This window comes from Podarcis bocagei (assembly GCF_964188305.1).
Source record: "Podarcis bocagei genome assembly, chromosome: 3".
NCBI classification, from domain to species: Eukaryota; Metazoa; Chordata; class Lepidosauria; order Squamata; family Lacertidae; genus Podarcis; species Podarcis bocagei.
In genome coordinates this window covers 19,124,900-19,139,795 of record NC_138127.1, presented here as the reverse complement: position 1 = coordinate 19,139,795, position 14,896 = coordinate 19,124,900, and the positions used below count along the sequence as shown (strand labels likewise).

The window sequence follows — 14,896 nt, the reverse complement described above, 5'->3', positions numbered from 1 at the left end:
GTAATTTCGACGTAAGGAAAAGAATTGTGTGGCCATTTGGAAGCGGGCCATTGTATAAAGCTGTTAGCTTTCCCTGCAGCCCATCAAATTGCATGCTGCCCTAGAAAAAGTGTTTAACATTGAGCCAGTCCCATATTATCTCCTGCTTTCAAAGGCAGATGCTGAACTGGAATCATTTGTCAAACATTAAGAGACTCAGTTAAACTATCAGACGCCAAGGGCTTCCTTACAATGTCAGCACAATATGTTCCTTTTTTTAAACACACACAGTCTTTGCAATAAAGTTAAGGTGTTCATTGTGTATGCACTGGAGTGTCATGACCCATCTACGACATTTGTAAAAAGATTTGTTTGCATTTGAAAGTGGTGGGGGGAGGGAGGGCTGGCCATAAGGAATAATTGCTCTTCAGAGAGAACAGCCCACTGAACTTCAGAAGGGCAGCACCTGATATCCTTCAGCTTGGTCGATTTTTCTGTCTTACATGCATACCAACATCTTGCGGGATTCCTAGAACAGGTGGTTCATCATGGGCTCTGGGAATTAAACTGTTCGGTGGGAGGCAGATGTCTTAATGAAACACAACTGAGTATAATGCAAAAGACCTCTGAGGTGCATCCCCTTGGGCCAATGTTGGATGCATATGGCCAACATTTTGACCTAGTAATATGGCGCAAACAGGGCCCCAAGAACATTAGAGCCCTTCTGGGTCACACCAAAGGCTGATCTAAGTCCAGCATGCTGTTCTTAAGCCACATGCCTATGGGAAGCTCACAAGCAGGACCTGAAAATGCAACACTGCTCTCCTCACTTGTGATACTCAGCAGCTGCTATCCTGACGCATACTGCTCCCAACAGTGGAGGTAGAAGATTTTCATTAAATGCACAACATGGTTCTGTTGCTGAAGGTAAGAAGGTCTGACTCTGTAAAGCTTTCTGGGTGGGAATCACATGACAGTTCTCTGAAGTTGAAAGCATAGACTTGGATCCAAAAGTGTTTTGCATGAGCAGAAAGGCTGTTCCTCTAGTGCAGGCAACCATATCACGTTCTTCCAGTTTCCCCATCTCGTCTCAAAGGGTCCTTTGGTCCTCAGCAGTGGCTTTTGGAGGACACAGGAGACTGTAGTCATGGGGAGGAATTGAGTGAACTCCACCACAAGTGGATATATATATATATATATATATATATATATATATGTGTGTGTGTGTGTGTGTGTGTGTGTGTGTGTGTGTGTGTGTGTGGTCATCCAGTTCTGTAGGTTTTTGTCTACTTGAACAGAGAAGATAGATTCTTTGATCTTTCTGCTTAGTTCCTGTTTGCATTGGTTCAGCCTCACCGATATTGAATATGCCCCTTAAAACATACACACATTTCATTGGATGCCAGGATTGGGCAACCACCCTCCCTTCAATTCTGAGCCAAGGAGAGGAGCAAAGAGCTGCTGTCTTTGAGCAAACACAGCAGTGGCTGATGTAGATGCCTTTTTTGTGTTACACCACCCTGACTGCGGCAGCCCTTTTGTGAGTGGTGCCCACAGCACTCCAATTCCAATGGTGCCCCTGAACCCAAAAAGATTGGTATCTCCTAGAGTGCCTGTGTGATCATCAACACTCATTTTCTCCCTCCCTCCCACCCCCAGCAATTTTGCAGTTGGTGTGTGTGCATTAGGAGTGGGGATAGGGTAAGGCAAAGCATAAATAGGCACATAAACAAATGTATGTTGCTTTAAGAATGTAGGCTTTGTTTCACAAGGTAGAAAGTCTGCCAAATGCAGAAAGGGAGAAGCGGTACTGAGGGAATGGGTTTCTGTGTAGCAAGTTTAAAACTGACTCAACCCCCCCCCCCCTTTTGTTCTTTCAAAAGAGAGCACTTTTAAATGCGTAAAACTTGAACTGTTGAGCAAAACCATAATAAGGACACAACTGCATAAACAGTTCTGTCCTTTATCAGGACAGGCAAGGGATGGCCTTGGCTCCCCAGGGGAACAACGAAAACACATCAGAACTTTATTTTATGTGCTGACCACAAAATATGCGCAAGACCAATGTCCGGGGGAAAGGCCAAAAGCGTGTTCCCAGAGATTATGACGTCTTCCCAGATAAGAGTAGAAAGAGGAAGATCCTTTTATGGTCAGAAGTACAGGAAGGAAGATCCTTTTATGGTTGAGAGTACCAGAGCAGGAACATATGTGATGTCAACCTGCGTATACTAGTTGACGTGGCTGGGGAAGGGGGAGAGGATGCCTGGAGGATATATATACTGCATGAAACTTGTCATTTCTTTGTACTTGCTGTGGACTCACCACCCAGGTGCGTTCTGCTATTCAGAGAGCAGAATAAACACTTTCTTTGAAGCAACCTCAGTGTCATTTTGACTTCCTTCCTCCTGTCCCGGAGCAACGCAGACCCAATCGGTGAACTCCAATAAGGCTACAGTACAGCATATTGGGAGCCTGTCGAATACAAGCCACAAAGCTCAGCTTCTCTTAGGGATGACAAACTGGCTGGGAATACTTTTAACATTTCACATCCTCTGAGGAGGAGCTCAGGGTGAAGAGCGTAGAAGCATAACATATATTTTACTGGACTAATGTCATTGGCAGTTTGGGATGGGGGGGATGAGCGGAGCGGAGCTCGTTCAGAAAGGTTCGAGCAAGGTTGTGAGAATGATGGGCAAACTGATTCCAAGACAGACACAGAATCCAGAAGGGACAGGGCAGAGCAAGTCACTGGACAGCCAAGGCAACACAACAATTGACCCAAAAGCAAAGAGCAGGCAAGGAATCCCTGTTCGCCCTCCCAGCAGCCTCTTCCATGTGCATTAATGTTCCACTGAGACAAAAGAAAACCACACCAAATGATGACTGTGTACATTACTGTGTGGGGAATTGCAGGCATTAGAGAAGCATTCCAAATGCAGTAATTTCCCCTGTGTCATACCACCGTAATCAATGAACGTGCTCAAGAAAACACAGATTCTAACTTTTTCAGGTTTTAAGTGCAGTTTTCAAGCGTTTCTTCTTCTTTTTCCCCTGAGTATTAAACTAAAAACGAAAACAAAAATATGGCTCAAAGCTGGTTCCGGATTTCTTCATTTTGGTACCTAATAAAATGTAGTCAGTAGGGATTGGGGGGTGGGGCGTTCATTCATCTTATTCAAGAGGAAAAGCTGCTTCTTGCAGCATGCAGGCCAGGAGGAATTAAACACACTTTCTTCAGTCAGAAGGAGCCTGTGCTATACTCACGTTTCTAATTACAGCGGCTGGTTTACATCTATAATACAGTACAGGAATTCGCCCCCTTGGTGGCCAATTCAAGATGACACATTCCACTAAACTGCGGCTTGGCGTCTCAAACCAGTTCACAGGCGGCTGGTTGCTCAAAATTGCTGACCCCAAGCTACTTTTCTCCCCAATCAATAAAAGACAAAGGGACCAATATCTTTTATTCTCAAGGAAGAAAGCAGCTTTGGGGGGGGTGTGGAAAGAAATGGGTTAAATAGTCTCTTTCATCCACAGACACCAAGTCTTCAGCTCAACCTGAAGCCATCCAGTTACTTTCCATGGTAAAATAAAACCATGAGGGAAGGCCTAACATGGTACTGTTCCTAATGGGTGGTACCAGCCTTGAGGGCAGTGGAGGCCAGTGGCACCTAGGTGGTCACTTGAGTGACACTTTGCCTGAAAGAGGGGCCTCCCCTGCTTCAGAGGCATTCATTTTCATCAGCCCTCCCACAGACGAGAATACCACAGAACCCAAGGGGAGCTCCAGACTATATTCTGCGGGACGGATTCAAATGCAGAAGGAACATTTACCGTATTTTTTGCTCTATAAGACTCACTTTTTCCCTCCTAAAAAGTAAGGGGAAATGTGTGTGCGTCTTATGGAGCGAATGCAGGCTGCGCAGCTATCCCAGAAGCCAGAACAGCAAGAGGGATTGCTGCTTTCACTGCGTAGTGATCCCTCTTGCTGTTCTGGCTTCTGAGATTCAGAATATTTTTCTTCTTGTTTTCCTCCTCCAAAAACTAGGTGTGTCTTGTGGTATGGTGCGTCTTATAGAGCGAGAAATACGGTAGGTTTTGGCAATTATAATGGATCAAAGCACTCGGTTGCCCCAACACAACAAATTTCAAAAGATCAGACTTTTTTGTAGTTTGGTTAAGTGACAGGGAAATGCGTGGGAAAAACAAGAGGTGGACAAATGACTAACTGGAAAATGTACAAACGCCCCTCAAGCAAATCAGGACACATGGCCACTGTCCTGTAAGCTCCCCACAATCAATCAATAGGAATTCTCAGCTAGCTAGAAACTTTGTGTGCAAGCAAATCAGGATGAATGCCCCAAGTGCCTGGCAGCAAATTTCTTCTTAGAAAGCTTGCCCACGCCATCCAAACTAAGCACTGCAGAGGATGAAGCAGCTTGTGAACCAAGAGTCCATTTAAGCACATTCTGATTTTTAACTAAAATCTAAATGAAGAAAATAAATCAGCCAGCAACGAGATGTGCAAGTTAGGAGAACCACCAAAATGTCAATACTGAGCTTTGTTCTTCCAGGAGGGGCAATTAATTTCCTCCTCTAAAAACATGTCCCTCTAACAATAATGGAGAAAATTCTATTGTAATCTCTCTCTCTCAGTAAACTGCATAGGTGACTGCAAGTTGCTGCAACTGGGCTCAGCCTCCAAAAGGAGAAACCATTTTCAGCACAAAAGAACAAAGAGGAGAAATTGCACTGAAGCTGCTGGAAGTACCCCAGTTCCTGCACTGATGTAACAGTTCTAATTTAAGAGGTTGAGATGGACTGCTTTCCTTTATCTTCTTTTCATACTACAAATGTCAAGGGTGCTTCAGCCGATGGTGGTTCTCCAGCCACCCATACAATTGACAGAGAATGCCAATCTTTTTTAAAAAGTTATTAAAAATCAAGAACGCTCGAAGAACACCATTTACAGCAAAGAGCACATTCTATATGGCTAACATGTCAGTTTCAGCCCGCTGATGTCCCCAGCAAAATAGAGCCTTGCCTTTTCCAGGGGCGCTTCCTGCACTCCTGGATGTGTGCTTTGTTCTCACTAGTTTGGCACGATTAGATGTATCACAGCAGAACAACAATCCCTCCAGGATCACAGCAGCTGTTTGGAGCGGTACAATCGGCAATTTCAGGGCAAGGCTGAAAAGTTGTTGCTATCAGAAGTTTCAAAATAGCATAATAGTAGCGGGGAGTGCACACCAAACACTTTAAGGAGCTCAGGCAAAATTGGCCAAATCGCTCTCCCCATTCATCAAAGCTCCTGTAGTTTTCCATTAGGAAAAGATGGATGATGATGAATGTTGTGCAAACCCATTACGTGCTGTTCAGGCCCTTTCCACCAGAGGGATCTGTGCTGACTTCATAGGGAAATGCAAGATCTGTTTAAAGGGGGGGGGGGGGCTTTTCCAGTTCCAATAATTACAGTACACATGGGGGACTGATCAGGGAAAGTTAGACACAGAATGCACTGGGATTTAAGTTCACAGCCATTTCTGGATAGCACCCATTATGAATATTCTGCCGCTGAAGCGCTGAGAGGCATACTTTATGCAATTAACTACACTCAGAAGTTTAGAGCTAGCCTTTCCCTATGGATCTGTGCTAAATCCAACAATGTTGAACTTCTGTTGTATAGCTTGTAGAGCTGCCTGGGCAACTTCTTAGACTCTACATAACAGAGCAGGGATAGGGAACCTCTATTGGCACCTTGTGGGTTAGCTCTGGCAGGGTGAGAGGACCACCCACCTGCCAATCACAAGCAATCATTAAGGTGTCACTTGACTGGCAGGTTCACTGTCCCCACTGACCTGTCATAATCCTTTGTGTAGGGTTCCCAAGCACCCTGCAGCCACTTGGGAACCACAGAGCAAGGGGTCAAACACAGGGCTGGAAAAGTGATTCTTTTTCCACCACCACCCCACCCCGAATCAGCTGGTGGGAAAGGGAGAAAGAAGCCTGTGTTTTCCAAGCATTTGGTTGTGAATGGGAGGAACCCACTTGTAACTGATGTTTGCAAAAAAACCCCAAAAACACCTTGGGGCTGCTTGCTTTGGCTGCATGCTCCTGCACTTGGAAGTCAAAACTGAACTGGATTTCACACATGCACACACTCATCAAATGAAAAGCAGGAGTTAAAATCCTGTTTTGGCTGCAAGCACTCATGGGAATAGGCAAGTACGGCCAAAGTAAAATTGATATGTGCCCTCCCACCCATCAGCTGACATCACACATGATGCCAACATATTTACAGGTGTTTATAGTTTGGGGGAAAACAGCCTCATGGGCCAAGTTGGACCTCTTGGTGGGCCAAGATTGGTCCTCGGGCCAGAGGTTCTCCACCCCTGTTGTAGAGCAAGATTCTGCCACCATTTTGTGTGGCAATCTTTTTTTTTCCAGCCCAAGAGTTCCATTCCTTTCTGGGTGATCTTCTGAGGGCCACATGTCAGTAGTGTGTGTGGCCAGAGGTAAAGGAGCAAAATAACACACAATCCCACATCCCTCTGAATCTTTTATTCTCCCTCTTGAAGAACCAAGAGGCATTATCAGAATTCAAAGACTCATTCCAGCTAAGCAAAAATGCTTGTGGTCTGAGACAATTCCAGGGAAGCATGCGGCCTGGGGAGCATTCCAGGGGCCAGACACAGAACCCTAAAGGGTCACATTAGGCTCTGAAGCCTGAGCTCCCCCCGCCTTTAATCAGCTGAATCCTAGCTTATGGTTTCGATGCTGCTTTTTGCATGTTTGAAAAGTTCAGCTATTTTTATTCTGTTTTGACTTTGCAGAGGGGGTGCAGAGCGATGTGGGAACTTGCTTGAAAGGCAATTTTTAATAACTTTTTTAAAAAAGATATTGTTAAAAATAGCATTCAACTGACAATTAACCAGGACTAAAATGCTGCAGTTCATTAATTTGTGGTGTGTTATAATCGTTTTTGTTGTCTACAACCCAGAATTAGAGAGAGAGAGAGAGCATGCGCACATGCAACAGCCTAATGTCAACACACCCATCCTTGTTATATCTTGGGTTGTAAGCAGCAGAAATAAATTCCAGGTGGAAGTTTGTCTTCAAGGCAGGGGGTGGAGCTGGATGGGGAGTGACAGCCTCAGAGGATTGGTCAACTCTCCAGAGTTGCAGCCCAGATTTACCTATCAACCGATCGGCATTCTGTTGTAGGTAAGAAGTGCCAAGCAAGCCTTCTCTCGGGAGCAATTAACCTCAGGCTCTTCTATTTCCCCAAACACTGTTCTTCTAGTATCTCTCCTTCAGCTAATGGCTGCACAAGCATGAAATGTTAAGAGCCCAGACAAAAGGTAATGCCATTTCCAGCGTAACCATAGTATTTCCTCTTCAGCTGCCCGGCTGAAGTACAGCCAAAGACAAAAGATGCTCCTAAGGCAGCTCGTCAACAGAAAAGCTGAAAACATGACAAGCCTTATCATCCCACTGTTTTCCTACTACATAGGCATCGAGGATGAGGAACAAGTGAGCTAACTACTCGAAGAGACAGCCAGGCAGCCCAAACCGTTCTCTAAAATTAGAAATTCTGTCAAGCATCTGGAGACGTAGGGGTTTTAATTTTACAGGGACCAGAGGATGAGAAACAAGAAAGCCAACACTTTGAAGAATTGGACTTGCTTAATATGGCATTGAATATGGAAAGCGTTAAATGCAGTGTGATACTGCAAGAAAAGTACCATATTTTTTGCTCTATAAGACTCACTTTTTCCCTCCTAAAAAGTAAGGGGAAATGTGTGTGCGTCTTATGGAGCAAATGCAGGCTGAGCAGCTATCCCAGAAGCCAGAACAGCAAGAGGGATTGCTGCTGCGATCCCTCTTGCTGTTCTGGCTTCTGGGATTCAGAATATTTTTTTTCTTTTTTTCCTCCTCCAAAAACTAGGTGCATCTTGTGGTCTGGTGCGTCTTATAGAGCACCGTATTATAGAATACGGTAGTTCTTACACGAATGAAAGAGGACAGGCCCCTGCCCCAAAGAACTTACACTGTAGAATTTGACTGTAGGGCATCCCATGTCAGAAATAAGCTTCAAATTCAAACTTAACCATAAACAGCTTAAAACCACAAATCCTTAAGACATCGACAGCAACCAAAACATACAAGATCCTCTATACATCTTACCTTTCCTGAAAGGCCTGAGCAATGAGATACACCTTAATCTGCACCTCCCTGTTGCCACAAGTGGATTTGTGGCTTCCGTTGCTTTTAGGGAAGCATCAAGCATCTACGGCCATACTACCCTGAACACGCCCGATCTCGTCTGATCTCGGAAGCTAAGCAGGGTCAGGCCTGGTTAGTACTTGGATGGGAGACCGCCTGGGAATACTGGGTGCCGTAGGCTTGTTTCCTGCTTGGCAGGGGGTTGGACTCGATGGCCCTTGTGGTCTCTTCCAACTCTATGATTCTATGATCATTGTGCTGCCTTATGATTGGTGGGAGTCAGAGGTGTTGCCCTTGTAGTTGTGAGTGTCATTGTGTTCTGTGAACATAAGAATAGCCTGATAGATCAGGCCATTGGCCCATCTAGTCCAGCATCCTGTTCCCACAGTAGCCAACCAGATGCCTGTGTGAATCCTGCAAGCAGAACATGAGTACAAGAGCACTCTCCTATGGTTTCCAGCAACTGGTACCTGGAGTGACTTTTCCCCCTTTGGTGCTTCAAGTATATACAATACCAATGGGAGTTTCACCAACACTGCAGTGTTGCAAGTGACCAACTAGCATAATGGGGCCAAGGACAATATTGGGACATCCCTAACTGAAGGATTGCAGTCCAAATTAATAGATTTTCTTAAGATGTGTGTGCTTTACGCTAAAGGGAAAGGGTAACTAAAAAGGAGAATGATAAAGGACTCAGGCAGAGGGTACACAGAAGGGGGTTAATTCTATTAAGTTTGCCTACCAAATCCACACTTTCTGAAGCAATTTGTGAACACAGCCATCCTTCAGAATCCAGATTTAGCAATGCAGTTCTCCAGTCAAATAATGTGCACACGAACGCATTTAATTTGGGTAAAGTGTGTATAAAAAATGAACACATTAGTGAAAGCAACATACAAAATGTAGGAAACGAAACCATTCTAACTAAACTTAAGAATGGAAACAGAAGGAACCAAAATTGGTGGATTTGGTCATCCCTAATAGAAGAACACACATCCTTGTTTGGCTGAGCTTGACTACCAGCCCAAGTGAGCTGCAGTAGACTTTGGAGTTGCTGTATGTGACGAGTCCTCTTACCGTAGTTCCTGTCTTTTCTGAGTGGCAGTAACAACTGCAGCTTAAACCAGGACTTCGCCCAGCCTACCTATGTTGGGCCCAGCTAGTAGCGTATATGAGAACTGAAAAATAACAGCAGTATCAAAACATAACAGGCTACTGTCATACAGTGGTTCCGCTCCTTCCTCCTGGGCCATGTTCAGAAAGTGGTGGTGGGGGATGAGTGTTCAGACCCCTGGGCTCTCACTTGTGGGGTGCCTCAGGGTTCTGTCCTCTCCCCCATGCTTTTCAACATTTACATGCAGCCCCTGGGAGAGATCATCAGGAGGTTTGGACTGGATGTTCATCAGTATGCGGATGATACCCAGCTCTACCTCTCTTTTAAATCAGAACCAGTGAAGGCGGTGAAGGTCCTGTGTGAGTGTCTGGAGGCGGTTGGAGGATGGATGGCGGCTAACAGATTGAGGTTGAATCCTGACAAGACAGAAGTACTGTTTTGGGGGACAGGAGGCGGGCGGGTGTGGAGGATTCCCTGGTCCTGAATGGGGTAACTGTGCCCCTGAAGGACCAGGTGCGCAGCCTGGGAGTCATTTTGGACTCACAGCTGTCCATGGAGGCACAGGTCAAATCTGTGTCCAGGGCAGCTGTTTACCAGCTCCATCTGGTACGTAGGCTGAGACCCTATCTGTCTGCGGACTGTCTCGCCAGAGTGGTGCATGCTCTGGTTATCTCCCGCTTGGACTACTGCAATGCGCTCTACGTGGGGCTACCTTTGAAGGTGACTCAGAAACTACAACTAATCCAGAATGCGGTAGCTAGACTGGTGACTGGGAGCAGCCGCCGAGACCATATAACACCGGTCTTGAAAGACCTACATTGGCTCCCAGTACGTTTCCGAGCACAATTCAAAGTGCTGGTGCTGACCTTTAAAGCCCTAAACGGCCTCAGTCCAGTATACCTGAAGGAGCGTCTCCACCCCCATCGTTCTGCCCGGACACTGAGGTCCAGCGCCGAGGGCCTTCTGGCGGTTCCCTCATTGCGAGAAGCAAAGCTACAGGGAACCAGGCAGAGGGCCTTCTCGGTAGTGGCGCCCGCCCTGTGGAACGTCCCTTCCAGCAGATGTCAAAGCGATAAACAACTACCTGACATTCAGAAGACATCTTAAGGCAGCCCTGTTCAGGGAAGTTTTTAACATGTGATATTTTAGTGTATTTTTGGTTTCTATGGAAGCCGCCCAGAGTGGCTGGGGAGGCCCAGCTTATTATTATTATTATACTATAAATAAGCAAAATAAACCAAATTTTGCATTAAGAAACGAAGAAAAATCGGTACGATATGTTGTAAGAAAGTATTAGAAAGCACGTTAAAAGTAAGGTAATAATTATAAGTACATTCAAAATCATAAATGTCAACTATATAGGGAAATGATGGGAAGTCCACAATTATTTTATCATTTTATTTTATTTTGATGTTATTTTATTTTATGTAATATTTGATTTTAGCTTAGCTGAAATCTAAGCAGAATTTGAAGTTTAAATTAACATCTTATAGTAATTCAACTTAAGAATTTTTTTCTTTCTATGTATGTGTATGTGAAGTTAAATTTGTAATGCTATTAATGAATTCCAATAAAGGAGATGAAAGAAAAGAAGAAAAAAGCTCTGGTTCAAATTCAGTTCTCCTTTTTACACTCTCTGATTTTTTTATTAAACAATTTGTTCTGTCAAAATACAAAAACACAGAAATTGTCCCTCCACGAAGCTGAGAGACGATGGAAGCCCATGATGTGAATGGATGTGAAGCTCTTCATTTTAATTATGGTGGCTATGACCAATCCACCCATTTCAAGTGTAAATATATTTGGCATCATGCAGTTAAAACCTAGTTTCTTTTTCAAACAGCAGTCTTTGCTACTTCAGATCACAGCAAGACAGCTTTTGTATATTTCTACAAGCCATTCATAAGCTGTTATGAATTGCATGTGATGCTATCTAGCAGTTATCACCTAAAAACCGCAAGCAATGCATCCACTCATCTACATTTCAGAATCCGCTTTATTAAGAAAAATAGAGAAGGTAATAAGCTGCACGGTAACAGAGAGCCCAGGGAGGAGGGGGGAGGTTTAGCAATACAGAGGGCTTTGCTCACAGAAATGGAAATGCACCGTCGTTTGATCTTGCAAACGACGTTGCAGTTTTCTTTTCAAAACTGATGCACGAGCTGGATGCTTGACAATGTGTTTTCCTTTTTCTGTTTAAGGCAGCATTCAAGAGGCCTGTGTACACCATGATGCCAGTTCCTGACCCTCAAAAGAGCTACTTCAAAATACAGAGATGGTAAAAAGTATGTTGCAAAATGGAAACAGATGCTTCTTAATCTTCAGCAAAGTAGTCATCGAGTCCCTCCAGTTCCATTTCCTCTGTTGTATTTACAGAAGAGGAAGTGGAGGTTTTATTTATACTTGTCTGGCTGCTGTGCTTTGGTTGGGAGTTTTCGGGCTGCCTTTGTTCTTTCTTGATATCCTTGATGCCACCGAGTAGCTGCTGACTCTCTGCAAAATACTGATTTGGGTGGTTCAAAGAAAACCCAGTATCATTGACCTGTGCAAAAAAGAAGAAGGAGGGAAAAACATGTTCTGTCACTGTACTTCACACACCCTTGAGTTGAAATGCACACTAAAAACTTCACTTTGTTCAAGCTTTGAGATAGCCAGCGTTGAGAGGAAAGCTATACATTAGTTCAGCCTCCGTGAAACATTGCTCGATAAAAGCTGCTAAGAGCCAAAACATGTTTTGATACTCAGTTTCCCTGTCTTGTTGCAACAGCAACCTAAGAGGACAGGTTTGTTTGTTGTTGTTTTTTAAGAGACAAATACACAGGCCACAATCCAAAGGGGCAATTGCATAACAAACTGCAGGTAATGCTGAAGTTTCAGTTAGCTTTTTGGCTATGGGAACCACAAACATTCATTCCAGCTGTAAATAAAACAAAAAAACCAAGTATTTGCTCAAGTGAAGTAGCACACCAATGAAAGGAAAAGGAAAAGTCCTAACTGCACACTCACAGCACAAGCCTATGCATGTCTACTCAAAAGTAAGTCCCACTGGAATCAATGTGTCCTACTCCCAGGTAAGTGGATATAAGGTTGCAGAGTGGCACATCCAGAGAATGGCCTGTTAAGAGAACAACTGCTCTCAGTGTTAGGCTTGCATCTTCTTTCTACTCAATTGCATGTCCAGGTTCAAATTCTACACCTCTGTGTGGGGAGACAAGTAAATCGCTGATAGTTTTACAGATCAAAACAGAGAATTCTTACCAACAAGTCAAATGTGGAAGCCATTACAAACAACAGAGCCACCAAAATCTCATGGAAATAAATGTATCTTCAGAACAGATTTTACACACAAAAAAAAACTCACGTTCAAACTATGATTAAATTAGCTATCTTTAAAGGTGGCGCTGTGGGTAAAACCTCAGCGCCTAGGACTTGCTGATCGTATGGTCGGCGGTTCGAATCCCCGTGCCGGGGTGAGCTCCCGTCATTCAGTCCCAGCTCCTGCCCACCTAGCAGTTCGAAAGCACTCTTAAGTGCAAGTAGATAAATAGGTACCGCTTTATAGTGGGAAGGTAAACGGCATTTCCGTGTGCTGCGCTGGTGCTGGCTCGCCAGAGCAGCTTTGTCACACTGGCCACGTGACCCGGAAGTGTCTTCGGACAGCGCTGGCCCCCGGCCTCTTAAGTGAGATGGGCGCGCAACCCCAGAGTCGGTCACGACTGGCCCGTACGGGCAGGGGTACCTTTACCTTTTACCTTTTAAAGGCAAGCCCTAGCTGTTTTATTCAGAGAAGGCTACTTCTTCTGTGGAGAACGTATTTTCAAAACATTTTTTTTTAATTTCACTGCATTTCCGAATAGCTTCCTTTGAAACTTCTTGGTGATTTAACAAGTAGCAATAAAAATAAACTTCTGTTTATAACTTGCTGCATAAAGCATTAGTGCTAAGATATTAAGTAAAAGCTCTACTTTAAAGATGACGGGTGCTTGGGGCGGGGTTTGGGGGGGGGAATGAAGTTTGCTAATGTATCCTACATACTTTTCAAAAACATTTTGACCTTAATTCCTCTCGAAAGAAAAACCTGAAAAGGCGTTTAGTTTTAAATGACTCCTTCCCCCTGCCCCACTCTAGCTGAGGTAGAAGGAGGGAGGGGGGCCCAACATCATTTATCATGCCCTGTAAAAAAAACACCACCACCCCAGCAAAGCTTGTAATCTAAACTGACATGAGGTAAAGGACACTGGATTTAAAAACAAGTCTCTATTTCATCTGCTCTGTATTTCATCTACTAAGGCCTCAAAGCTTTCCTCAGATTCTGTTCATTCTAAGCAGTGTCCTTCCTTAACACAAAGCCTGGGTTCCTTTTGGTGTCGTATTGTGTGGTTTTACTAAGGATCTGAAGCAATGGTGTTGAACCTGTGTGTTCTTGGGGTTTTAATCAAGAAGCTACAAAGTGGCAAGTGATAATGAGGCAAGCTGCTATTACAAAAAAAACACAACACAAAAAATACAAAGCCATATGGAATTATTTCAGATACTGTATGCTGCCTTGCTATTTACACGCTTTCTCTCTTTCTAATAACTTGCTCTTAACTAAATTTTGACCACCGAGAAATCAAAAAAGCTAATCAATCCTTTTGTCTATAAACATAAACAAGATGCATATTTCCTGGAAAAAGAAAGCCATTAGAAAGACAACAATAACCACAATATCAAACGCATTGGTCTTTGCAAAGCTACATTTGCAAGTGGCAGTTTCCTTTTAGCCAGGGATATAAGCATTGCCCATTTAAATGGAGCCGCTCTAATTATATTGCTTGCAACCAAATGAGCTTGACAGCTTAATAAAAATGCTTCAGCACATCTGTTTTATTATCCTTATTAATAATATTGGCTCAGCCAAATCACTCATGATAGCAAAACTTTTATAGCTATCAAAGCACAAAGAGCACATTTATTTGGATATAAAAAGGCGCCAGTTTATTAGTTAGGACAAAGAAATAATTGACACACAAACAAACAAAAACCTGAATGGGAACAATTCCAGCAGTTTGCCATAAGTAAGAATAACAATTCATTCCCTCCATTTGCCCCTACGAAAACTATGAATCTATTGGTCACTGTGACTCACAGAGGGCACTAGAATTGCAATGCCACCAATATTTTTTCCTTAACCATGGATTAAGCTATAAATTTAATCGCTTATATTTTGTGTTGGTTATATCATTGTTCTGTCTCCCTTTTAAGAACACCATATTCCTATAACTGTAAAAATACAAGTGATAACTTACGGTAAGTATTTTTCCTTACAGTCTGACTTCTGGGGCTCAATTTTAAGATTTTGGCACCAGAAAGTAATTCCATTATATTTAAATAAAACTTGAAGTTCAGTGTGGCACCAACACTCCCAATTTCTCGATACATTTCTAAGTAAAATAATAATATGCAAGTAACAAAGAATATATTCTACATTAGAAAGCATAACCTTGAATTTTAATGCTTTGCTCAGCATTCTTCTATATTTAAATTCATTTTTCCCTCTTACTGTATTCATAAATATTTTCATTCATCACCAGGGGA

At 43.5% G+C, this 14,896-nt stretch overlaps 1 protein-coding gene across 1 annotated transcript in view; it reads right to left on the bottom strand.

Moving 5' to 3' along the window:
* Positions 1-10,944: 10,944 nt before the first annotated feature.
* The window catches only part of PRIM2 (DNA primase subunit 2), a 72,445-nt gene continuing 68,493 nt past the window's right edge, over positions 10,945-14,896 (bottom strand). Inside the window, 1 exon segment of the mRNA XM_081187074.1 lies at positions 10,945-11,861. Coding sequence (XP_081043200.1) covers positions 11,634-11,861 — 228 coding nt within the window. The 3' untranslated portion in view covers positions 10,945-11,633.